Raw genomic sequence first — 27,961 nt, forward strand, 5'->3', positions numbered from 1 at the left:
GATTGCTTTTCAGGGGCTAATAATCCCTTTTAAACAAAATTGGGGTCACTCAATCCACGACTGTGTGGGACACTGCTATTCACAATTGGTTGCCGCGGTTCGCCCACAAAATATATAGTCAATTCACTTCACAGCATATTCAGTGAAGTGCTTTGAGACGTCCCGAAGATGTGATATCAAATGCAAAGGCATTTTATCAAATGCAAGAATTATTATTGTCCACCTGCAGCTGAACTCCCATCCATGCCTTTCTTACAGGGATAGTTACCTCTTGGCCTAATTCTGTGGAACATCCTTACAAAATCCCTTTCACTATTTACAAGGTTCAAATCAAGGAGGGTATACGAATACACACCACTTACCTGGATGCTGTAGCTGCCACAACACAAATCGTCCAATTAATTAGGTCATATATGTTTTTATCAGAACACTTGAAGGGACATTAAAATAACAATATACATGCTATTTAAAAACAATAAAAAAAATAAGTGTTGTGTAGTAACAATTAGGCATATTCCTGGCATCTTTGTTAGTTATCTTTACAAAACTTTATTTTTATTTGTTACTGTATTTGTTAGTTTTATTTTACCTTCACTCAGTTCCTTACCTGACAAATGACAAAATAATCCTTGCATTTGATATAGCGCTTTTCATCTCTTCTAGAAGTCTCAAAGCACTTCACAGAATATACTGTAAAGTGAATTGACTGTATATTTGTGGGCAAAAAGCGGGAGCCATTTTAGCACAGCAGTGTCCCACAAACAGTCGGGGATTGAGTGACCACATTATTATTTTGGGGGGAATAGTTCAGGAGTAAATATTTGTTCCAGATTATTTTTGGGAGAGGGCTAGGACGATGCTAGTGCCTCCAGAGGCATCTCAAAATCTTTTTCATGCTTCTGAAGGCACCAAGCTGAAAAGATTTCTCCTGCTGCCCAGATGATCATCGATTGCTTCTGATCAATTCAAGAGAATGAGTTCTCAGCCTTCTAGTGGCTAAAAATGTGTTTAGCCCTGTCCTGTACGGTGCTCCTCACGCAGAAGGGAATGTGTTGAGCAGCTAAAGTTGGGAACAGCTATATTTGGTATGTATTATCATAGTTCACCTACAAATAAATACTAATTCCACTTCACAGTAAAATCCTATGAAGTTCTTTGAGAAGTCCTCCTGACAGGGAATGTGCTAATACCAAATGGAAGGATAATTATTATTATAATTATCCAGCCAAGTGGTTGGCTGCTTTGTCAATTGGGGATGTGGCTTTGGTTTATCAACCCCAATAGGCATTGTAACAGGCCTCTTAGCCACAGCAACCGTGTAAGATGGAATGGCTTTGACAAGTTAGTAAGTTGAACTATCAAGCAGATGCAGGAATACCCCATTTATGATAGTATGGCATATGCAGTTAGGAGGTGTTTTTACACTCTCAGATCCCTTGTCTAACTTGGTGCATCATGCAAACCAACTCAACCCCTAGGAAAGCGTGTGCAGCATATGCTGGTTTCCAAAACGGAATAGTATCTTAACCTAGCATAATAAAGATGATGCAGTTTGGTGCAATGATATTTCATTACAACAGGGTCAAAATAAGTAGATATGGCATCAGTTATTATTGTGCACTTTGAGTGTCGAGTGGTTGTAAGTAAAGCTCGAATGCTTAACAGTTCATGAATAGATATGAAAAACTTGGCCATATGGTAAAGCATGTAAGCAAGCAAAGCACTATAGTTGGAAGTGTATAGAGGCATGATAGATTAAGGGATTTATCCACTATATATACTGAAGTCTAAGCAATATCAGACAAATCCCACTGCAAGCATAACAGCATAAATATGTATAAGGGTCACTAATGGGCATTTCTAAAACTTTAATAGCATAAACAAAATACAATGAACGTTTTGCCTTGATTAAAGCACATCCAATTGTAGATATGTGTTCTCTGATTATTTCAGTTCCCTGAGCTCAACAAACAACAGCCTGTTTCATGTCCCCACCTAACTTGCCTCACCATTGGTGGGCAAGCGTTTTGCACCGTTCTCTGGAACTCTATCCCGAATTGGAAGAATCCCTGCTCCCGGTGATCAGTATGCCCCTCCAAGTTGTGCTGGAGAGCCAGACTGGCTGGCCTGTCATTAGCAGTGCCCTGGAGGTCTGGGACCTACCCAGGTCAGGATACTACTCTGCTGATACTATCATAGAGGTTTGACTTGCTTCCAACATTCCATTGTCACGTCACCATGGGGCCAGCTCAGCTCCACAGAGATCCCATTGACTTTCCTTTCAAGAATAGTCATAAGTAAGTCATTAGACATCCTCAGGTTGAGTCCTCACTAATTGGATAGAGGTACCACAAACTCCCTATGAGCTTGGTGAGCTGCATGTGAGAGCATTGCCTCCATCCTCCTGCCCACAGCTCGAATGCACATCCCTACCAATTAATAATATGGTTGCTGGCTGTGGATGGCAAACAATGTTAAGATCTGTTAAAGCACTTACCCTGTCATTGAAAACCTACAATTCATAGTACTTAATTTTTTCATGGGATGGATTATGTATGCCTCCTGTCATTATTTATTGGATATGTAGATGGACTCCTTATCATTTTGTATGCTGTGAAATGTTCTGACTGAATTACTGCTGTTTGAATGAGATATAAACTCTTAACTCTGACTATCTCCATGGCTTAATTTATTTATGAAGTAATGGAGTGTCAAATCTATTGTTCATTTTGTTGACTTATTCATAGAATTAATTGGTATATTGAAACGGTTATTGTTCCAAAACTAATGACAAAATTGGGAAATGTCGGAAAACTCCTAAGACTAACTGATACTTGTGTTGCTAAATATGGCTGCTGTCAGCAAAATGTGGAAATGAGTTACTAATCTAAGTGATACAAAAACAGAAGTCGCTGGGAACAATCAGCAGGTCAGGCAGCATCTATGGAGAAAGAAAAGTGACTCAACGTTTCGGGTCCACGACCCTTCGTCAGAATAACTGGACCCGAAACGTTGATTCACTTTCTCCATAGATGCTGCCTGACCTGCTGAGTGTTCCCAGCGACTTCTACTTTTGTTTTCAGATATCCAGCATCTGGAGTATTTTGTGTTTTATCTAAGTGACACATTGTTTGTGACAAGCATAAATATTTTTGCGGTGTGCCATGATATTAGCTGACCAGAAATTCCAGAACTAGGCAATGGGGCAGGTCTATCCATGCCTAAACATTATGTAAATACAGCTGTATGATTACCACATGGAATTGCATGAAATAGAGGGAATTACGGGTATCTCTAATTAACAACCAATGAAAAATTCTGAATCTCATTTAAAAAGCTAGTCGTGAGAAAAGAACAATGATAAATATATTCCTTTGAGAATAACTGCATGAATTTAAGCAACATGAATAATTTGGGTAAACTGGCAGATAGAAAATGATAATTTAGTATTTGTTTAGTTAATATTGTGCCATATTTGGACCAGAATATTGTGGATTCAGACTCCAAAGGATAATATTTGACCTAATGCTGAGACCACAATGCAGTGTTAAAAGTTAAATGCCTTTTTATCTGTTTGTCTTGGTGAATACTAAAAATCCCATCGCTTTATTCAGAGTACCCACTAATCACTTTGTCCCAACTACACATACCTTTAAATGTGCACGTCTATAACCTACTTTTCCAGGACTTCATCAAGTGCATCAGTCTAGTCTAATAAAGTATCTACTAATAAATAACCTGCAGTTCGCCACTTCAGTACACATGCAGCGCATGTTCATACATCTTTCTAAACTGCCTGGAATTTGCATTGTTGTCCTTGTACTATGTTTGTACTGTACTACACAACCATAATTACTGCAAATATGTTTGGTGTTTAGTTATTTTTTTAAAATTTATTTTCTGGTATATCCAAAGGTGACGTATTGCTTGGTGTAATGCTGGTTCCTTTCAGTTCTTTAAAATCAAAGTTACAATTGTTGGCCAACTAATCCATTGAAGGGATCAGCACTGAACAAGAAGCTCATATCAAAATGTTGGCAGCTTCAGTTTAAAAAAATACATGGTTAACTGTAGTGCTTGTCAAGTGTGGAAATAATATTTGTCCAGCTAGACAGCTTTCTTTTGTAGCAGTTAAATGAATGTTGAGCTCCTTTCTCCCTATTGAAGGCTCCAGTGTCAAGAAGGTAATGTGGACTGTTTGCGATTTGACAGGGATTATTAAAATCAAGATAGATGGAGGAAACTGAGTGTGTGAAAATGAAATTGATGCTGACACTCTCCATTATCTGCCACTCGAAAAGTGATAACATTCTTGATGTGTTTGATCCTAAATGCTCAGTAAGAGATTTTTTTGGGGTGATGTTCTTACTGAAATTATTTAGCATAAAGATTAATTAAATAGAAGAATGAAGCAAATGTAAAGTACTGTATGTCTCTTTTACTGGTTGAGGTGGTGGGGTGGGTGGATGTTTGATTTATTTTTCTAAGTTGCTTTGTCAATTTCATTAAGATACTTACAACCTCATAAGATTATTTTTGCCAGTTTTTCCCAAGGTGCTGTGATTTAGCTGTGGTTCAGTTTCATGGGTACCTGTGGCTGAGTGACCATTCTTCATGGGTGGGCCTGGGTAGTGAATGTCAACAGGTAATTGAATCATTAAGGGCATGAATACCAGGCCCAATCCCGTTCTTACCTGAGGCCATGGAATTTCATTTAATCTTAACCCGTAAAATCATTTTGATTACAATTTATATCATGCAAATTGTGGGAAAATCTTGAATTTGTTTTTAATTTGGAAAACAGTTTTCTACAATTTTTAAAAATAATTGGCTTATAAATTAAGAATTTTTCACAATTCTGTGCGATCTTAAATTTCAAGGTAAAATGTTCTAATGATCTGGGGCTATGTGGAATTTCAGGCTTCAGATATTCTTACATGCGTACTTTCTAATAGGGATCATTGATTAGTAGCAGACACGGTGTCTGATCTTTACCCCTCCTTCCTCACCCCTAGCCAAGACTAGCAAATTGAAGTATTCCAACTCCATCCCTTACTGTGATCAACTCAGGAAGGACTGGGAATCAAACCTGCATATGCCTCTGTATATTATATTTAATTCTCCTTTTGTAAGTACTGCACCAATCCATATTGTACTTGTGTTCCTCTAACTTATTTAAATTTCCCTTAACAAGAGGCATTCAAACCCTTCAAAAGCTTATTTCAGCTTTCAAAACCAGCACATGATTCTACCCTGCCACATTGGTTAAAATTACATTTACATATTTGTCGTGTAGTATTATATAAAAATATGAATTGCTTTAGTTTCCTTGACCTTGGTATTAATCAGCTGAAAAGAATATAGTTTAATTGGTACAGAACTACTACTTAAATCATTGAAGGTTTAATTGAATAAGTGCAGTGAGATTATTTGATGCACATTGTGCACTAGAACCAAAGTAGAGGAGCTGTCAATCGTGTCAATACCCCTAAGCTGCGTGCTCTCAGAGCATAAGATGCAATTTTGATATCAACTCAATTGACAGATGCTCTCTGTTTTGAATCTGGTTTTCAGTGCATATCTAAAACATCACACAGGAGAGATTTAAATTTAAAGGTTGTGGGTAAATAAATTTAGCACACCATTGATCTCAAAAGGTACCAAAACACTGTAGAACACTGCTGATATAAAATATTGGTGTTAAAAAAAATGGTGAATTTGGTGTTCAAAATGAGCTAAAGACTAGACTTCTTGGAGACGGTGAAAATTAGTTTCCAAGCATTAAAAATTAGAAGACATTAATGAATCCAGAAACTGCAGTATTAGAACAGAAGTTACTCTTTTACCTCGCAGTAAGTAGGAACCCGGTCAGTCGATTGGCTGACGCATTTTGCTCGCAAAATATACAGTCAATCAACTTTACAGTATATTCTGTGAAGCACTTTGAGTTGTCTCTTATTATTATTACTCTCTGGCTTGGAACTCCTAGACTGTAAATGATACTTCTATGAAATTAAAAGAAACGTCTCTCATTCCAAGCTGAGCATGGTTCTCTCATTTGTAGCTGGGCATGAGAGCGTGTGTGTGTGAGAGAGAATGAGAGTGGAAGGGAGAGTGTGTGAGTGTCATGGGTTTTAAGCACTCTTGGTAGAATTGTGAGAATTGTCATGTATTTACACACATGACAATTATCTGTGACGGTTTCACACGATTTCTGTCACGAGTGTCTGATCAGGTTTCAGTGACGTTTTGGGTCAACACATTGGCAATTATTTTGTATCTTCCAGCAATCAGTTGTCTAAATCTCTGCTTGTTAATATGCTAAACAATGAGTACTATACAGCAATAAGCACTCCGAGATCCTGCCCTGCCTGAAGGGTGCTATATAAATGCAAGTTGTTATTAGCAAGGTTCTGCACTGATTGGTTAATGTAACTTCATGAACTGTTTTTTAATAAACTGCTGAGAGGAACCATTTTTACTTAAATGTATAACAGAATTTAGTAAGCTAAACAAAATAATATGATATTTCACTACTATTTCTTTTCTTTTCGACCGCGCCTTCCTCACCTTCCTCCCCCTCCCCCTGGCTCAGCCTTGGGATCCGTTACTGTGAAGCGCTCTGAGATGCCGTCCAACGAGGAGGGCGCTATATAAACCCAAGTTGTTGTTGTTGTATTCTCAAACAATCACTATGAGACAGAGCAACCTTTATGGTGTTCAAATCCTACTTATTATGATGAATCTAAAATTGGAGACCATTTCATAGGAAATGTTAACTTAGAGATGCAATATGCAATTTCCTGCATTGCCTTTTGTCAAGATTGTTACTTATTTATTTGTATATCATTGTTAAATCATCACTATGCATTTGTACTTTCAGGTATTGATAATGGAATGGGAAGGTGATTACCTATTGGATCATTCCTGCTCAGATTGTTTCTTGGACACTTTACCAGGTGACCTGGATTTGGCGCTGGGTGACATTGAAGAGAGGTTGAAGGATAATGCTGCGTGGTAGGTACTCTCTCATATGGAAACTTGTACTCAAATGATTTAGAATCATAGAATCTTACAGCACAGAAGGAGACCATTCGTGCCTGTGCCGGCTCTTTCAAAGAGCCAGCACAGGCACGATCCATGTTTTATTTGCGTTAGAGTAGCAGGTTATATAATTACATGGATAACCAAATTATTTCTTCCTCTTAAAGTAGGAAATTGTTCATTACATAATTAAAGGAACCTGCAATTCCCTCTGTACCCATGTATTTTACACATGGTGAATATTACACCAACAACAACAACAAGATTGCATTTATAGAGCGCCTTTCACGTCGGGAAGACACCTAGCTTTGCACACGGTTTCCACGTAGTACATAATAATTCAGAGTGTTCTATCCCATTGGTACATTCAAGAAAATTCTTTATTGAATATTTAGTACACAAACACCTTAATCATAATAATTACAATTTTGGTATCTGTAAAACATGCATCTTATATAATTTGATGAAGTGTTGATTATTTCAAACACAGATTAGATAATTTTCTTTTAGAAAATAACATTATGGGATATAGTACATAGGTAGTTTGGGACATATGTCCATGCAACCGCAAAAGTGGAAGGTGAAGTAGATGGACCTTGGTCTTTTTTCTTCTAGTATTTCTTATGTTGTTATGATTAAATATATCAAATAGACAATCATTACAAATTTCCACTGTGAGCATTGATAGAACTCTGAAACTCACAGAAACATCCATTTACACCAAGTGAAAAATTGCATAGTGTCTAACCACCGGCTTTTAAACCAAGGTCTAAATAAATTGTGAAAATAGTACAGGTCTTCGTTTAAAAGCAAAGTTCCACCAGAGTAAAATAAAATAACAACAAAATTATATTTGTAAAGCACCTTTCACATCCGCAGGACGTCCCAAGGTGCTGGACAGTTAGTGTTTCGAACCCGAACTGGGGGTTGGAAATGGGGAGAGTGGAGGGCAGGGGAGGAAGGAGGGTGATCGAAGGTACGGTCGAAGGAGGGTCTTGAGATGGGTCTTGAAGGCGGAAAGGGAGAGGTGAGGCAAAGGGACTGTGGCATGGAGTTCCAGAGGGTGGGAGCAGACTGGCTGAAGGCCCACTCACCAATGGTGGCGTGGGTGAGGCGAACGGGCAGGTTGGTAGGGGTTTCGGAGGTCCCAGAGGTGGGGGTGAGCGAGGCCATGGAGGGCTTTGAAGGTGAGGACCAGGATCTTGAACTGTATCCTCTGTGTGATGGGAAGTTAGTGGAGTTGGGCGAGGATGGGGGTGATAGTGTCACAGAGCCTAGTGCGGGAGAGGACACGGGCTACAGAGTTCTGGATGATCTGCAGTTTATGGAGGAAGTGTGCATCCTTGGATGATGATGATGTGGAGGCGATGACAGGAGCCAATCAGGAGGGCCTCGGTCTTGTTGACGTTCAACTGAAGAAAGTGAGCTCTCTTCCAGGACTTGATGTCTGACAGATATTCTGTCAGGACAGCAGTGGTCCTGGAGTCAAGGATGGAGGCAGAGAGATACAGTTGGGTGTCATCTGCATACATGTGGAACTTGATCCTACGTCTGCAGATGATGTCACCAAGCGGGAGCATATAGATGTTGAAGAGGAGGGGACCAAGGACAGAGCCCTGAGGAACGCCGCATGTGATGGTGCAGGAGCAAGAGGAGAAACTGTTTGTGGAGAAGAAGTGGAGATAATAATAATAATAATCCTTGCATTTGATATAGCACTTTTCACGTCTTCTAGACGTCTCAAAGTGCTTCACAGAATATACTGTAAAGTGAATTGACTGTATATTTGTGGGCGAATGCGGTAGCCAATTGCGCACAGCAGTGTTCCACAAACAGTCGTAGATTGAAAATGAACAATTTATTATTGTTTTGTTTTTTTGGAGGGATTATAATAATAATAATAATCCTTGCATTTGATATAGCGCTTTTCACGTCGGGAGGACGTCCCAAAGCGCTTCACAGAACACACTAAAGCGAATTGACTGTATATTTGTGGGCGAACAAATTTGTGGGTGAATTGACTGTATATTTGTGGGTGAACGAAGAGATGGTGTGAGATGTAGGATCTGAACCATTCAAGGACAGAACCATGAAGGTTGAGGTGAGAGGAGAGGTGGTGGATGAGGATAAAATAATATCTGCTCCAAATTTTAACTAGGAAGACTTTTATATTTCTAATCCTATAACTGTGAACACTAAACTTAAACATTGTACATAGTACCTAAACTGAAGAAAATTAAATGTAATTGACATAAAATTAAACTTAATAAACACACAAAATAAAATTTCCAAAACTCACCCTGGCTCTGCTCAGACTCCCAAACCCGTCAAAAAAAAATCCACAGCAAACTCAGCACTTACTAACTAATTAATAATAATAATACGGTAACTTGACCCTAGCTTAGCTTGTTACTACCTCTTAAGTCATTATGCTATCAATATTCTGGCTGCATTTATTTATGTATTTAGACATATGACTAACTCACCACTCTGGATAACTTGTCATTGAGTGACAAGTTATCAGGAATTGACTGTAATCCTTATATTTATTTAGTGCCTTTCACAGGATTTTACTCTAAAATGCAGAGACTGTGGATTTTGTGGCAAATCCGGAAGCCGATTTATACGCAGCAACATACTACAAACAGCCATAAAGTGAATGGTCAATCTTATTTGGGGAATTGTTGGCTAGGATACTGGGAGTATCTCCCTTCTCTTTTTAAATAGTGCTATGGGATGTTTAACATGCACTTGAACAGGCAGGCATGTCCTCAGTTTAATGTTTCAGCTGAAGGACGGCGCTTCCTGATGGACACCTTTACTTTGTGTACACCAGCTCTGGACTGGAAGTGACATCAGAAAGGACATTTTTACAATTCCCTCCCCTTTTTTAATCCAGTCTACAACTTTAGTAATGCCCACTTGCAGAAGAAATCCCCATGTTCATTGACCAGAATATTGTGGTTAATTCTGCAAATATTTTACTTACATGATGGAACTGTGACATTCACCTGCCAAATTGCCTTATAAATGTGAGAAAACAAATTACAAAATCCTTTGCTTCTGTAAATAATGAAACCTATTTATGGACCAGAGTCATTAACTAGCATTCACATGTCAGAGATTTACCTAAAGACTCCTTCCCAGTTGAAACAGATTATGATGGATTGACAAATCAAATCCTTCCTATTTGAAATACTGTAATCCATTACATCTCATCTAATCAGATGCTTCTGGCTGACTGTGATAAAGATCTTTGACAAAATGTTTTGGGACCAGGGTTTACAGCCGTGGAATCTTGTTTCACATTGCTGGAAACTTATAGTAGGTGGGAAGCTGCAGACCAACTTTGTCTCACTGAACAGTGTCAGTCATTGTCAGAGGGCTATCCTACAACTTAGCAGTAAGTCACCAATTAGACCACAGGCAGTGGTCTTACTTTTCATTGCATCCATTTGCTTTACAGAAAAGGGTCTTTGATTCTGAGAAAGTATTGATTTCAGTGCACTTTATTTTGAACTTGTTGAAGTGTCTTTTAAAGAGATCTTACTTCAACATTTTAAATGGTGCATTATGAAACCCACCTGTGGCTAATTCATTTTGACAGATTACTTTGTATAATCTCAGCAGGTAACTAATCAATGGCTTTTACTTTAGTCATTTGAATTGTTATATAATGTCCAGCCTCTTTTTTTAAAGTTTAAATAGTTAGTCACGTATGCTTTTACATATTCTTTTACACATGTGCCACAAAATCACCACGGAGATTTAGGAGAAAATTTATACTAAAGTTAGTTTTGTTTGAATTGAAAATATTCCTAGACAAAATGACANTTTTTTTAAAAGTAAAACATTCACACCTGAAGTCACTTCTTTCCCCCTCTCTAATTTTAATTTCTTATCTGAAGACGCTGACTCACACTGCAGCTCCATGTGTGTGGGGTGTCAGGTGTCATCTGGGTGTCTCATGGTGTTCAAGTCCAGACAGCAAGTGTCAGCAGTTTGTTTGAACATGTGGTTATAAATAGACCTTTGTGTTCTTCACAAATACAAAATAATATGAAATAAAATGAAAAACAATGTATTGAACTAAATAAATCTTAAAAATCCTTATAAAACATACACAGGAAGAAAGCTGAATACAATAGATAGAAGACCAAAGAGAGAGTGTGTTTCATAGAGCAGGCGAGGGAGCGAGGTCACAGGTTGGGAGGGGGTGGGGGGGCGCTTGCCTACTCCCTCAAGCCAGCAACCCGGCACTGGGACCAACATTACAGTGGACCTTGTCATGTGGATGAGGTGAGTGAACCTTTTACTTTGAGGATATTCATGTACATTTGTGGAATTTTTGCACTTGTTACAAATTACAAGTTGTTTCCATTGTTACAAAACTGCATTTTTTAAAATATATTTTGGATACTGGAGTGAGAAAAACTCAGGGACAAAAATATATTACACGCCCGTCACTCTTAATCCTGCCTTTGTCTGTTATGGCTTTCAACATCCTCATTCATTTTAAGAGAACCTTTGCAGAAATAATTTTCACATAATTTCTAACACTCATTGGCCAATGCACTGTCTGGGAATATTGGAAATATAAATAATATACAGTATATTTCATACTTATTAAGTTATATCAATTCAGGTGTGACATTGTCTTCCCCCTCCACAAATAAATTAAAAAATTCTCTGCCCACCCTGCTTCCTAGGCTTCTGACGTATAATAAATGCAGCGTTTTGACCCCAAATACAATTAGTTTTAACACTGACTCATCCTGCTATTATTTTTTTAAGAGCTGTGTGACGTGATTTGATTAAAAAAAGTAGATATTCAAATTACTCATTGTATAGAGATAATCCCTGTTATGCTTAACTTATCGCTATTATTTCTGCCCAACAGTTGAGAACTTAATTTGAATGGTGCTTCCATTTTGTTTGTGTATTAAGTTATGGATTTAAATATAAATTAGCTCCATGACTAACTGGTGAATTAAGTTGCATCTGGTCCTAAGAAGGTCCCTTAAATATAATACTTAAATTCTTTTTTTACAATTGGCCATAAATGAGATGCAACTGTATAGGACATAATGGAGAGTCGAAACATAGAAATTGACAGCAAAGGAGGCCATTCAACCCATTGAGTCTGCAGCGGCAAACAGAACAAGGAGAACATCTCAATCCCACCACCCCACCCAAGCCCCTTACCCCTTCAAGCCCCTCTCCTTTTATATTCCTGTCTACTTCCCTACTGAAAGCTACAATGGACTGCGCCTCTGCCACCCTACTCGGCAGGGCATTCTGCATCTCAACAACTCTGCTGTTCATCTTAAGTTCTTCTTTTGCTGTTCTTGTGATTATCATAACTATGTCCCCTAGTCACTGACTCCCCTATCAATGAAATGGCTTCTCCCTATTTATCCTGACAAAACTCCTCATAATTTTGTACACCTATTTTCCCCCCTCAACTTTCTCAGCCCCAATGAAAACAACCCAACCTCTCCAATCTCTCCTTATAACTATAGCCCTTCATCCCCAGAATAATTCCCTTAAACCTCTTCTGCACCCTTCCAAGACCTTACATCTTTCTTGAGGTACCCAAAACTGAACTCAGTTATGTAAACCTCACGTTATTGTTTGGCTTTTGAAAACGTTTGTGGTACAACCCCCAGACAATTCTGAATTAACTAGTTTTAACTGAAGCAGAAGTCAAAGTTCTAAAAGTAAAAACTGGCTAGAGCGGAGAAAATTCCGCCAACATTTCTGCTCCTGATCACAACCCAGTGCTGGAATATATATACAGTATATGTGATTTACATAGAGTATTAACTCATAAGTTTTCTCCGGTACTCTAGCAAACAATCCTCCAGAATAATTGGTTATTCACCTTATGCTTCTTTGGGTAAATAGCTGCAGTGTTTGGCTACAAAAACAGTAACTACACATTCCAAAAATTACTTGTGAAGTGGTTTGAGACATTTGGATTTAATAAGACATACAAATGCAAGTTCCTTCTTCTTATACTTGATTTTGATAACAATGATGCGCCTATTTTTTAATAAATTCTGCAATTCTTTTTAGTTTAATAAAAATTCTGTACTCAAGCTATTTTGGGATGATGCCTTCTGTCAGTAAGAAGTTGGAAATTGGGGGGAAAAAAAAGATAGGATAAGTTGATATTAAAGTTGTTAAGTTTATATTATGTCAAGATAATTGTATATTTGTATTTACAGGCAAACATTTATGGAGCCTTATGGCATCTAATTAAGTAATTCGAAACTGACAACACATCTCCCTTCTACCTGCAAATTTTCTCTCTCTCTCTTTCTCTTAAATAGTGTTTTTTGCATACATAAGCTGTTATTTTATTCCTCTTTTCAAAACTTTTCTACTTTAGCCCTCTTCTCCAGAAGACTGTGACTTAAGCAGGTATATGGGTTCATTGGTGTGGGCTGCTTGCTAGTATTTTTCCCCAATGGCTTTTTTAGATCTGTAAGCTTGGCAACTGAGTGAAGTGGACAATTAATTTGTGGGGTGGATCAAATATTATTCTTTAATACCTGGTATAATTCTAGTCAATCTAACATATACGCCCCTCCATGTATAATAAGCTTTCTTTAACTGGGATACTCGAAACTACGATACAGCTTCAGACTAACTAATGTCTTGTACACATAGATTATCACTTCTTTGTGTTTAGTACCTCTCTGAATAAAACTTAGCATCTCATTTGCCCATATTTTTTTCCCATCTTCAATCTTGCTATTAAAGGCCTGTGTATATCATTAGAGTAATATTATAGTATAAGAATGGTAATATTATGTAGGCTAAGTTTGCCATTTTGTGACGGAATACCAACCCCATCTGTTGCAATTGTTCAATAGAACTGAATATTCAGTTGGATGCATTTTCAAAGTTACATAAGCTAAATTACATCCTTACATATTCAAAATAGATAACAGCAGTAGAGCAAACCTTCAAATAGGTTGGAATTCCTGCACAACAGCCAATAGAGTTTGTTTCTGTTTCACTCTGTTTATATTGGCGATTGGCACAAAATCCTAACCCCCTCTCTGACTCAGAGAAATGCATCAGTTGGGGTATTAGACGGGTGTTTGCTTTTAGCCTTTCCCCTTACTAAATACAGGAACTTTCAGTTGTATATGTTAACCTCCAGATCCTGATTAATTAACTGACTTGGACTTGAAATTCCAAGAAAGAATGACTCCATTCTTTCTAGCAATTTCAAGAGCAAGTCATTTAATTAAAGGTCTGTTCTTTCTCAGTGGAATTATAAGCAGCAGAAGTATTGATATTAATCTGGTAGTTATTTCAGTTAAAACAACATAGTTTAAAAAGAAAATATATTGTACAACAGCTTACCAGACCATCTATTTGAAGCTCCAATTAGTCACTGGATGTTGTGATGTACTTTCTCATGAAATCAACTCATTGTGTCTCGAAGAGCACAGCCCAAGTGTTTGCAGGTTCTAATGTAATCAATGTAAATCAAGTTTTACTATATTAATTACTTTATTAAAAGTTTTAATTCAGTGGCACTAAGTTGGTAACACTCTGTCTAAGAGGGTTTTTGGTAGTTTATAATCTAAACTGATTTTCCAGTGCAGCACTGAGGGAATATAATTAATAATGTTTGCATTTAATATAGCACCATTCACAATTGGTGAATATCTAAAAGCACTTCACAAGATTTACTGTGTATTGTAGGTGAACATGGCAGCCAATTTGTGCAGAGCAATGTCCTACAAACAGTCATTTGGGGGATTGTTCGCCAGGATTTCCCTTCTCTCTTCAAATAGTGCCATGGGATCTTTAGCATTCCACCTGCATAGGCATATTGAACTTTGGTTTAGGTCTCATCTGTATCAACAATGCAGCACACCCTCAACACTGCATTAGAGTGTGAGTTCAAAGTCCTGACGTAGAGCTTGAATCCACAATCTTCTGGTGAAGAGGGTTAGAGTGCTATCGACTGAGATAGGCTGATGCACATAGTGTGCTGTTCCGCATTGCAATGCTCATTCTTGAAGGCGCCATCATTTGGTGAAGTGTTAAATTGAAGATGCTTCAGGTGAATATTAAAGATCCTTCTGGCACTATTTTAAAGAAGCACATGAATTCTCATAATTTGGCTAATGCCCCTCTGATTAATTTGGCAATCATTGTTGATATGGCATGTTGTGGTATTTGTCCATATAACGGCCAATGTGCTTCAAAATAATTGATTGTGTGAAGGGCAGTTTGAAACATTTTGGTGTGCTAAGATGCTATATCAAACATAAATAGCATTATTTTATTTTCAAATGTTAAATTGGGTATGTAAACAGTTTCATTGTTTAAAAAATAAAAGGTACCTTTTTTTAAAATGCAGAATTGATTAGGGATTTCTCTTTTTCTCACTTCTGAAAAAGCAGTCTAGAGAATTAATTAGCATTTTTATAGCAGATTGGAACTGGAGGGATTATGCTTTTAACATACTCATATCCATGCTAAAACATATAGTATTAACTGTGTGGTTAATTAAGCCAATTAATATAGTTGATTTTTACCCTGTAAGTTATCAAAATACATGGTAGAATGTTATATTACAAAATATATTTGAAGGGCAATGCTAGTATAGACAGAAGTATTTCAAATGTAAGATTCCTACCTCCTTGTCTCAGCATTTGGTTGACAAGTATTTGTGGAGCCCTGTAGCTCAGTGGTTAGAGCACTTGCCTTGCAAGCGAGACACCTGGGTTCAATTCCATGCAGGGCGAAACCTTGGGCAAGTTTCCTTACTCCACATGCCTAATAATAATCCCTCACAAAACAAAAATAAATTGATAATTTCAATCCACGACTATTTGTGGGACACTGCTGTGAGCAATTGGCTGCCGCGTTTTGCCCACAAATATACGGTCAATTCACTTTATAGTCTATTCTGTCAAGCGCTTTGAGACATCGAGAAGACGTGAAAAGCGCTATATCAAATGCAAGGATTATTATATTATTATTATTAAATATTCCCACCATTAAGGATTATATAATAAGATGCTCTGTAGAGCACATGTAGACTGAGATTTCAGAGCAAACGTAGACTGCCAAAGCTAATGTGTTCATTCCATTGAGGTCAGGTCAGGATCCTTGCAGAGTATGGCTGCTAGCCACCTTCAAGTTGTGCAGAGTTGGTCCCTTTATAGACTAAGCAGGAGCCTTCTTTTCTCTTTTTAAATCAGTCTCCACTAAATTTAGTGTTGGTTAGTAGTGAGCACAGTAAAACTCTCGAAACAGACCCAATTACACGTCACTCATTGGCGCCTCCCAGGCATGCTCTGCAAGGGTCCACTCAAATGGAGCACGTCTGCTTCGTATTCTCTTCCCTGAAATGCCAGCCTTGGGGGATGTCAATAAAATGACAGTATTCCCACAAAATCTTTAATGAAGTAATTAACATTTTTGTTGTTTTCCTCTTGGATACAGTGTAGGTTCAATTTATGAAACTCTAGGGTATATATAAAACTTGTGCTTAGTTACTTTAAAAAAAAGTTTTTAGAAAGTGCACCCCCATTTTAAATTATTGGGTAAAACTTTCTTAAATATCAATGTCAGAAAATGTTAGTTTTTTTAAATTAGTGATTTAGTGTTTCTACATTTTGCTTAGACTTTATGAATAGCACAACTGTAATTGACGATAACTTTTGTATCTCTTAGAAATTTTAGGTGTTTTCATAGAATTATACAGCACAGAAGGAGGCTATTCGGCCCATCATATCTTGTGCCGGCTCAGGAAATGATTCAACTTACTCTTCGTATCAATGATATAGTCACCCTGGCTCAACTATCACAGTCTAATATTGGGTGTTGACACACAGTTTTCTTTTAGTGTCTTCTCCCGCACTAGGCTCCGCGACCCTATCACCCCCATCCTTGCCTCAAGATCCTTGTCCTCACCTTCAAAGCCCGCCACGGCTTTGCTCCCCCCTACCTCTCCGACCTCCGAACCTTCTGACATCCTGTTCGCTCCCTCCGCTCAGTAGGCTCTGGCCTGCTTCACGTCCCCCCCCTCGCTTGCCCCACTATTGGCGGGCGGGCCTTCTGCCACTCTGCCCCCACCCTCTGGAACTCCATCCCACAATCCCTCCGTCTCGACCCCTCCCTCGCTACCTTCAAGACCCACCTCAAGACCCTCCTTTTCGACCGTGCTTTTGATCTCTCTGCTTACCCCCCTGCCCTCCACCCTCTCCCACCCCGACCCCCAGCTCGGGTCCCATAACTCTGTCTGTTCCAGCTCCTTGGGATGTCCTCCCGACGTGAAAGGCGCTATACAAATGTAATTTTGCTGTTGTTGTTGCATTGGAATGTGCTGGTGTGCCATCGAATATGCCTATGGCAGGTTGAGAAGGGTGTTACCATAGATTGAGTGTTGGCATACTGCTCTTTATCTCTCAAGAATTTTCTCGTCCCATTTCTCTTCTTCCCGTTCCAATATCTGCAGTTTACCACAACCTGAATCCACTACTGTTATTTGAGCCAAAGTGATAGTCCTTGTCCTGTTGTACGTGGTTAGGTTATGGTGCTGACGTATGTGGTACAATTGATTTTTCAGTCTATAGGGAACCATGGATGGGTGGCAAAGGACAAATTTCTGAGGCATTTTTGACTCCTAAAGAAAACAAATGTAAAACATCTCTGTTGTCTTCTTCTAATGTATTTTCATAAGAACAATTTAGGGGTGTGTGTATTTGATTGTTGTTTGCTACATCAAATATTTTGGAACATTGTCAGCAGTAAGCTGCTTCACAGCAACAATGTTTCCCTCATGTCAACCTTTTTGTACTAAAATGGCTGTGATTCATTGAGTCACTTCCTACTTTGTTGGTCTTGTAGATTGCTGTGTGCAAACTGGCTGCCACAGGGTGATCGTAGTTGTACAAGCAGGAGAAGCTTACCAGTGCCTTGTACGAGTAAACTACGATATGGATAGTTTTATCTCTAATACCTTGGCTTCTGCTAACTTTTATTTTTAACAACAATAACAAATCACATTTATATAGCGCCTTTCACCTCAGGAGGACATCCTAAGGCGTTGGACAGTCAGGGATCTGCACCCGTGCTGGTGGTTGGGATCAGGAGGGGTGGAGGGTGGGTGGAGAGGGGTAGGAGGGTGACCGAAGGCACGGTCAAAGAGGAAGGTCTTGAGATGGGTCCTGAAGGATGCAAGGGAGGAGGCGAGACGAAGGTACTGTAGGATGGAGTTCCAGAGGGTGGGGACAGAGAGCTGAAGGCCCGCCTGCCAATGATGGGGTGGGCAAGGTGGGGGACATGAAGCAGGCTGGTGCCCGCTGAGCAGAGGAACCGGACAGGTTGCTAGGGGGTTAGGAGATCACAGAGGGCCATAGAGGGCTTTGAAGGTGAAGACCAGAATCTTGAACTGTATCTGTGTGATGGGGAGCAAGTGAAGTTGGGCAAGGATGGGGGTTATAGGGTCACGGAGCCTGGTGAGGGAGAGGACATGGGCTGCAGAATTCGGGATGATCTGCAGCCTGTTGAGGATGAGTTGGGGAGACTAACAAGCGGGAGTTTGCTTAGTTGAGCCTGGATGAACGCATGGATGAGGGTCTTGCCGGCCTGCGATGTGAGACAGTGGTGGAGCTGGGCAATGGTGCAGAGGTGGGGAAAGGCGGAGCAGGTCATGGCACAGATGTGGGATATTTGCAAGTATAAATACAGGTTATATGTCAAGCAGGTTATATATCTGTTCCCTGGTGGATAGATGAAGCATTCCAGAAATACTTAGTAGAATCTTTGTGTTTGTTCATTCATAACAACAACAAAATTACATTTGTATAGCGCCTTTCACACTGTCATAATATCTAGAACCAGAAGCACTTCAAAGAACTAAAGAAATTTTTAGCAGTGTGTCGGTGCTCTCTTTTATATAACATATAATAATACTTGCATTTGATTTAGCGCTTTTCACATCTTCTAGCGTCTCAAAGCACTTCACAGAATATACTGTGAAGTGAATTGACTGTATATTTGTGGGCAAAACACGGCAGCCAATTGTGCACAGCAGTGTCTCACAAACTGTCGTGGATTGAATGACCAAATTATTATTTTTTTGAGGGATTATTATCCTCACCAGTTGACTAACAACCGGGTTCGTACTTACTGCACTTACTGCTAGGTAAACAGAGGCGTGTGGAGTAAGGAAACTTGCCCAGCGTTTTGCCCAGCCGGGAATCAAATCTAAGCCTCTCGCCTGCGAGGCGAGTGCTCTAAAAACTGAGCTACAGGACTCCACGAGCAATTCAAATTGGTGAAAGGTTCTAGCACATCTCAGAGCACTGGCTGACTAAACCAAAAAGTTCTCTTTCTTTGCCTCTTAGTTGATTATAATAATCACATTTAAAATGTTCTGTTATCAAATGCAAGGATTATTATTATCAGTGTTAATAACATATTATTTGATTTGTTTCCTATGTTCCCCCCATTTCAAATGCAGGAATTATTATTATTATTATTGTCTTTCAGCATTGAGCAGACTGTGAGGGAGTTGCAGTCAGACCTGAGTGAGTTGGGTGTGGGAGAGAAGCTGCAGAACACTGGAGACTGTCTACAGTGGTTAAGTAATCCCAATATCTCTTCTGTGAAACCATTCTCCACTCCATGTGACCAACTGACAGATTTTTTTAAAGCCCTGGTAAATAAAATTTACAGATTTTCAACACTAATTGCTATTATTTTAAAACATGGCCTTTAAATACATACAAAGATTTTGACAGGAAAATTACTTCTGCCTTGACTCTTAACAGTGACGAAGAGTGCCGGAAGCTACAGGCAGATATTGACAGGTTAGCTGAGTTGGCAGATTTGTCGAAAATGGAGTTTAATATAAAAAATGTGAAGTGATGAATTTTGGTAGAAATATTAGGGAGTGAAATTATAACCTCAGTGGTAGAATTCTCAATGGAGTGGAGGAACAGGAATCTCAGGGCATCAATGTCTAAAGTGGAATTGTAAAGGTGGAGAAGGCCGTTAAAAGGGCAAACAAGATTCCAGGTTTTATACACTGCCAATGAATACAAAAGTAATGAAATAATGATGAATCTTTACAAGACATTGGTTAGGCCTGCACCTGGAATATTGTGTGCAGTTGTGGGCACCACATTATAGAGAATATATTAGAGTTATGGAGAGGGTGTAGCATAGGTTCATAAGCATGACTTCAGAGATGAAAGATTATAATACTTATGAGGAGATGCTAGAGAGGAGAGGCTTCTTTTGGAGCAGAGAAGGTTGGAGGGTGGTGATATGATAGTTGTTGAAGATGATGAAAGTGTTGAAAGAATTAATTGTGAAAAGCTGCTTTTGCTGGTAAGGGATTCGAGGACAAGAGGCAATAAATCTCCTTGACTTGGGGAATAAAATGAGAGGTTCTGAAGACCTTCTTCTCCCAGAAAGTTATCAACAATCTATCTAACATTTAGATAGATTTTTCAGAGTATTTGGTACATTTAAAAAAGAATTGGACACCCACATGCAGAAAAACGATATAGGGTTTTAGAAATGATAATTGCATAATTTCTTTACTTTTGTATTCAAAGGCTTTGTATATAAACTTTGATTGTCCTTTTGATGGTCTTCTCTACCTGAAGTCCCATTTTTAACATTCTATTTAGTTGTACCCAGAGATCCTTCTGTTCCTCCACTCAATTGAGAATTCTCCCAGAGTATAAATTCCCTCCCTATTCTTTCTCAGGAATGCACAGAGTAAACTTTGAGAATAAGTGTAGGGTATCAAGATTCTGCTTGGAGGAACTATCGCAAGTTTGTTATTAGAGTTGACAGTACTGCAAATAGTGAAATTCTTACAGTTATAATGCAGGACCTTGAGTCTGAAGAAAAAAAAGAGGAATTGGATTTGATAACGTTTAAATCAAAAAGTCAGAATTGCAAACCGAGCCTTCATGCCTACGAGAATTAATGCTATCCATATTAGATGCAAGTGGAACAAGAAGTGGCATGTAAAGTAAGGTTCCTGAACTAATATCTAAGAAAAAAGTAATCAAAAATAGGCGAGAAGCTTATACTTAGGTATAGCTTACACACTAGATTTGACCATAGATATTACATTTTGAGAGCCTCTACTTGTTTCACCCTTAGGGTTTTCAGTAATGTTAGATTTTTCGTACCGTGGCCAATGACATTTTTCCTGTTAAAAGTAAAATGCAATTTTATCCCCAAACTTGTCACAAATGTTAAGCTTTATCAAACTATACTTCAAAGGTTTATCAGATCTGAGTGATTCATAAAGCCCTAAAATATCATAGATATGAGAATAAGCACTGTAATAATATCCTATTGTTTATGAAGTAACAAAGCGATGCTGACATTGTGAACTTTTAGGCTTGGCACTATGCAATATATAGTCATCTATATGAAAATAATTTGTTCATGTTGGAAAAAATAGCCAAACTGATGGGAGGTCTTGAACCTGGACTCGCCTCTCTCTCGCCTACTTCAAGACATTCCTCTTAACCGCGCCTTAGATCATCTTCCCCCCCCCCTCTGCCTCAGCTCCCACCCCCAGCCCTGATGCAAACCCTGTACTGTACAGTGCCTTGGGGTCGTCCTCCGATGTGAAAGGCACTAAATAAATGTAAATTTATTGTTGTTTGATACAAACTAGCTTTATGTAATCACTTTAGATTGCAGAAATGTTTTCATTTAGATTCTTTAGCACTTAATTTTTAACTGCTCTTATAATGTTTTTTCAGGTGTGTGAACACCTTAACTTCCCCATTTGCTCTTTGCTAACTATCTTAAATTGTTGCCCTCTCGTTACTGACTCACCAACAGATGGAAATAATTTCTCCCAATTGACTCTATCAAAATCCCTCACAATTTTAAATCCTGCCACCAAGTCACCCTTTAACCTTCGTTCTTCTAATGAAAAAACGTCCTAGTTCTTCCAGTCTCTCCTCATAGGCCAAACTCCTCTTCCTATATCATTCTATATTAAATACTATATTTTATATTAAATATAGTATTGGAATTGATTTCCAGATTTTTTTTGATTGTGACATTAATTTAGATTCCATCAGCCTTATGATGTTAAAGGATTCCAACCCGATTCCTACCCTGCACAATTTCAAAGAAATGTGTAGTTTTTCTCCTGATTGTCTTCATTTATATTTGCTCTTCATTGAGTCTCACCCAAGTTCAAATTAATTGATTTATCATTTCATTGTTGACTGTGGGACTTGCTGGCACAAATTAGGTGTCGTGATTACCAATATAACTGTACCCCCATCACACCAGTTTTAGCCAGATTCCACTGGCTCCCTATCGCCGAACAGATCGATTCTCACACTCGTTTTCAAATCTCTTCACGCCCTGGTACCTCCCTACCTGTCCGACCTGCTTGTTCCCCACTCCACTACCCGCTGCCTGCGCTCGACTGGCAACGGCCTCCTGCATATCCCTCATGGCCTCTGTTCCACCATTGATGGTCGAACTTTCTGCCACTATGTCCCGAGAGTGGAAAACTCTTCCTTTGACCCTCCATGTTGTCCCTTCCATCCCCATCTTCAGGTCGCCCCTGAAGACCTTCCTCTTCAACCATGCCTACGGTTACCTACCCCCGGCTCAGTGTCGTGCTCTGCTATTTTCAAGCCTCTGGGATGCAAAACATTTTTGTTGTACTGTAAAGTGCTAGTTAGTCCTTGAAAAGATCCCGTTATTTATATCTGTTGAGTTGAAAGCTGTGGTACAACTAATGTCAATTCTAGTATTATCTATTCTAGTGCATAATTATTTATTCTTCATGTTTTCTTTGAAAGCATCAATTTCTGAAGACTGAAAAAGGCCCAGAAGAAACAATCCTGCAGCTGCTTCTGGATCTCTCTGCGGAATGTGGTGTTGTGTTTCCTTTGAATTCTACTGGGTCTTTATTTACGGTTCCCTCTGCTACTTCAGTTCATGCCATCGAGGACAGTGACTCCTTACATTTGCAGTCTGTGTGGGATGATGTGAGATTGCATCTTCGTAGGTTCCTAGTTGATAAGCTTCAAAGCAATCAAGAAATGAATAATCTACATCAAAATGTTCAGTTCAAAACACAGTGTCTTCAGCGGCTTCTGTTCTTGTATCCAGAATCCGAAGTTCTAACCAAATATCAAAATATCCAGAGCAAATCTGTGCAAGATCTGTTCAAGAACAGTCTACTAAACAATTCTGGTGAGATCAGTTTAGACAAAATGGTTCACACATTTCAAAACTTGATCCCTATGGTGTGCACTATGATGAGACAAGATTTATATGTTCTACGTACCCTTATGGAGACCTCTAAAGTACTGAAGTTTGTCAATGATACGTACCTACAGAATATTGCAGAAGAACTCTTCACTTTGGTTGAAAGGTTTTGCGAGCAACAATTGAGGGAAAATGTGATTCACCTGGCAAAGACGAGCAAAAGCTCAAATAAACAAAAAGGAACAGTACAGCCTGCAGGTAAGTGCCTTCTATTGCTTTGTCCAATGATAGAAATGGGTTTATTACGTTTTGATGGTACAACTAGTTATGTACATTTGTTGTTTTATGTTCTGAAGACTACTTCTATGGGACTAGCGTATTACCCAGTCTTCAAAATTCAGTGTGCATATTTGTTTGCTGCAGAACATTATAACTATTCTCACTGTGAGCATTTGCCTGTTAAGCTGATTAGATGTTATTTTATTGTTCTTTTTTCCAGCCATAGCATTCTACTTTTAATGTTCACCAATAATACATTAATTCCACATGCGCAGTAATGTACATTATATTTTGAATCACATTACAAAATAGGATTTCCTTGCAGAGATCAATGAAACTCATTGGGAATAGGAATATTTCTTTCTATTTTTAGTGGAAAATCCAGATCTGACAAACAAAATTCTTTCCTGTTGTTTTGTACATATGATCTTCCCCAAATTACTTAAGGTTTTTTTCCAGCTATGACAGTTATATATTTTCACATTTAGCATTAGATCAATGAAAATACATCCAATTAAATAATTATGTTGTAGGTTTGAGTAACTTCCTTTGGAGTCCTGTAGCTCAGTGGTTAGAGCACTCGCCTTGCAAGCGAGACACCTGGGTTCAATTTCAGGCAGGGCGAAACCTTGGGCAAGTTTCCTTACTCTTCACGCCTAATAATAACTGCTCCAAAACAAAACAATAATAAATTGATCATTTTCAGTCCACGACTGTTTGTGGGACACTACTGTGCGCAATTGGCTGCTGCATTTCGCCCACAAATATACAGTCAATTCACTTTACAGCATATTCTGTGAAGTGCTTTGAGACGTCGAGAAGATGTGAAAAGTGCTATATCAAATGCAAGAATTATTATATTTATTATTATAACATACCTCTCAAGCCAATTTGTAATGTATGTAACTATCTACATGAACTGGTCAATTGTGATAATAACTGATAATCATATGAATCCACAGTGTTTTGTATATATCTTGCTTGATTTACATGGCGTGGTATGTCACAGAAACATGCCAATCAGCATATCTATTCTGTGTTAATGATTTGCTTTAGAGTTTAGCCTTACATGTTTCAGTATGACTGATGTTAAACAATGTTTATCACTCAAGGGTTTCTTGGTTAATTTATTTAATGTTTCATTATTGTTATGATTTGTTTTAGTGCACAAGCAGTTTGCTAACTTTTCTAAAAAATAGAACCTCATGTGTATACAAGCAACCAGGAAAATATAAAGCAGTGCAAAATGTCATATGTTATTGAATAAATCATCTTGGACCAACTTTCTATCACTCACATGAACAATGGACCTGAAGTTGCTTATGACACAGTTCATGTAAAATGCATTTATTGCCATCAAACTTTCCTCAATAGAACTAGCATGCAAAGCTCCACATAGCTCAAGTGACTGAAGATTCCCAGACTGAAGGTGTCATGAGAAATAGTAGGAGTAAGTTGAAGCCAGAAATTCAATCTTCAATTTTGTTGTTATAATTTATGACATTGTCCAACCCCTTCTGATGTGTAACTAGCGTGTTACGCCCTCCTACCTATCCTTTCTTCTTTATGTGACACATCCAAATCCTTTAATTATACCTAAATGAAAGGCCAGATATATTTAATTCCTTTGAAAACTAGCATTCCAGAATGTGATTTTAATTAACATAGCTTAGTTGAGTAACTTTATGAACAGATTTATGAAAGAATTAGATTTGCATGCATCGGTAAGATTGAAGATTATTTGTCAAGACATTTTTGTTTAAATAAAAGGATCCATCTTAATTAAAGAGTCTCATCATCAGTGCATGTTTTGCAGATCAAATAATTAAAATAAATTTGATTAATTTTAACATTCTCAAAGCATTCATATACAGAGTAAATCCAGTATTTTACAGGATTTTGATTTAATCCTTGCATAACGATTTACACCCACATGAAGGATATTTCACAATTTCCCTTTTTTGAGAGGATTTGTTAAGACCCTTCAATAGTAATATTTTCTATGTTTTTGTCACCTTGAGGCTAGATTCATCCAAAGCTCTCTGGACTGCCCTCCCTAGCTGTTACCATTTGTAAACTTAAACTCACACAGAACTCCACAGCCATAACTTCTCCTTCTGTCAGTAGCCACCATCAGTGGCCAAGCTTTTAGCCTCTTCTGAGGACGCTTTGCTTTCACTTTCTCTCCTTGCCTTCAAAACTGTTTTTAAAAAACGTTGAACCACAACCTCACACTCTCCTTATCAATCTACATAGTGATTACGTTGCTTTTGAAAAACACTTTAAGAGTTATTATCCAATATGAAAGTCTTAAGTTGTTGATAGTTTCAAAATGGCTTTGGTATTTCAAAACTTAAATGCTAATTTGGTCAGCAAAGTAATAAAACAGCAGCACATAATATTCAGTGCACCTATGCTGATTGCTTGTCACGACAAAGCACAGTTTATTTTTGTTTTATTAGGAGTGACTTTCAGGATCAAATTGAATAAATAAAAGTGGAATAAATGTTGACTGTGCAGCAAATTGAGCGAAATGCTGTGAGAGAAAGTTGAAAAAGAGAAGGAACAGATGGGACAACAAGAGGATTAAAAGATTAAAAAAAGAATAACTGCTGAGAATGACCAAAGAGAAAACTAATAGATTATGAAAGAGTGTGGAGGGACAGAAAAAGGCAAAATGGTAAAACGAAAGTGAAGATGGGATAAATAGAAAAGTGTGTTGGAAGTTTGATTCATTCAGTTGTGCAAACTATTCTCTGGTTGCTAGGATGCACACATTTTCAAGATTTAGTCCACCTTATGACAATTAAAAATAAGATTGTTCTTAGCGTGACAACAACAGCAGCAAATTACATTTGTAAATGGTCTTTCACATTGGGAGGGTGTCTTAAGGCGACTACTCTTTGATGAACACTGTTTGAGAATAGCAATAACAACTCGCATTTATATAGCGCCGTTCACGTGGGATAGAGTCCTGGAATGCTTGACAGTGGTGGAGTCTGACCCCGAGCCAGGGGGAGAGGGGAGGTGACCTTAAGCACGATCAAAAAGGATGGTCTTTAGATTGGTTTTGAAAATGGCGAGGGAGAGGGCAAGATGGAGGGATTGAAGGAGGAAGTTCCAGAGCTTCAGGACGCAGTGCCTGAAAACATGGCCATCGATGGTGGAGCGGAGGAGGCGAGGGACGAATAGGAGGCTGGAGCCGGCCAAGCAGAGGCAATGGGTGATGGAGTGGGGGGTAAGCAAGTCAGATAGGTAGGGAGGTGTGAGGCCATGAAGGGCATGAGAACCTGTTGGAGAATAATCCGATGGATTGTTTAAAAAAAAGACTCATGATAAATAAATACTCTTATTATTGCAATTCGCACAATGTTTTCTAACAACAAACTAAGCATATTTTAGTACAGTATCTTTTAATAATCTAGTTTAGTTTATTTCAATTGGAACCTTAATGCATTTTTTATTATTTTTACTCAGCCTCAACTTTTTCCTCTTTGATTTTCTCTCCTTACTATCCTGTCCCAAAGGCTACATGAGCAGAAATATGGTTCCAAAAATCAAACCTGAGACCTTCTTAATGTTTATAGGTCATTCTCACACCACATGGTGCTACAGTTTCTTCATTGAGTCACTAGGGAAGCACAGCATACACATCTCTACCTCCTTTACTTAGAAGTGTGATTTATATACCATTATGATTTTCACAGGTTTCTGTTAAGTGGAAAAAAAACAGTAATATGTGCTAGAATTTACGAGACCTATAAATATATTTAATGAGTTTGTTTATAATGAAATTAATTACAGTTAAATTTGTGGTGTTAATTGAGCAAGGTCTAATATTTTGAATTTAGTGTTGACTGCACATACTCTGATTCATAAATCCTCAATTAAACCAAATGCAATGCATACAGACTAGGCAGCTTCTCTACCAATTGTTTAAAATCAGATATACCTTCAATCCCCAAAAGAGTAAATGTTCTGTAGTATTTAGTATAATAATATTTAAAGGCAAACAGATATCTGAAATGAATCAATATTTGGATATTTGCTTTACTGAGCAACCCTTTATTGTTCTTATCACAGGGATACTTATGATCAGTGTATCTTATAAAGTTATCAATGCAATTTTAGAACACGATGGATTGCACATTCCCTTGCCCCATTTATTTTTCCTCTTCATCATATGAAGTGCACGTGTAATCTTGATAAGGCAGAAATTTGTCACATGCAGCTGTGTACAGCCGGCACAGACTACAACTAATTTGTGCCGGAAAAAAATTAAATCAGGGGATAAATTATTTCATGATTGCTGATTCCCAATGGAATTGAGCATCATTCTGAAGAAAATATACAATAATTGGTTTCAGGCCGTGTCAGACAC

General features: G+C 38.3%; 1 protein-coding gene across 3 annotated transcripts in view; it reads left to right on the top strand.

Annotated features, from left to right (window-relative positions):
• Positions 1-27,961, top strand: part of kiaa0825 (KIAA0825 ortholog) — a 194,844-nt gene that overhangs the window by 3,019 nt on the left and 163,864 nt on the right. For 2 of the 3 annotated variants that reach the window (XM_007893070.2, XM_007893069.2), the window contains exons 2-4: positions 6,884-7,017; positions 19,579-19,747; positions 22,890-23,559. In XM_007893070.2, coding sequence (XP_007891261.1) covers positions 6,893-7,017; positions 19,579-19,747; positions 22,890-23,559 — 964 coding nt within the window. In that variant the 5' untranslated portion in view covers positions 6,884-6,892. Of the gene's footprint in view, positions 1-4,595; positions 4,646-6,883; positions 7,018-19,578; positions 19,748-22,889; positions 23,560-27,961 lie in introns of those variants that run through there. The other variant, XM_042334331.1, reaches the window with a different exon arrangement.

This window comes from Callorhinchus milii, unplaced genomic scaffold (genome assembly GCF_018977255.1).
Source record: "Callorhinchus milii isolate IMCB2004 unplaced genomic scaffold, IMCB_Cmil_1.0 Scaffold1, whole genome shotgun sequence".
In the NCBI taxonomy this organism is placed as follows: Eukaryota; Metazoa; Chordata; class Chondrichthyes; order Chimaeriformes; family Callorhinchidae; genus Callorhinchus; species Callorhinchus milii.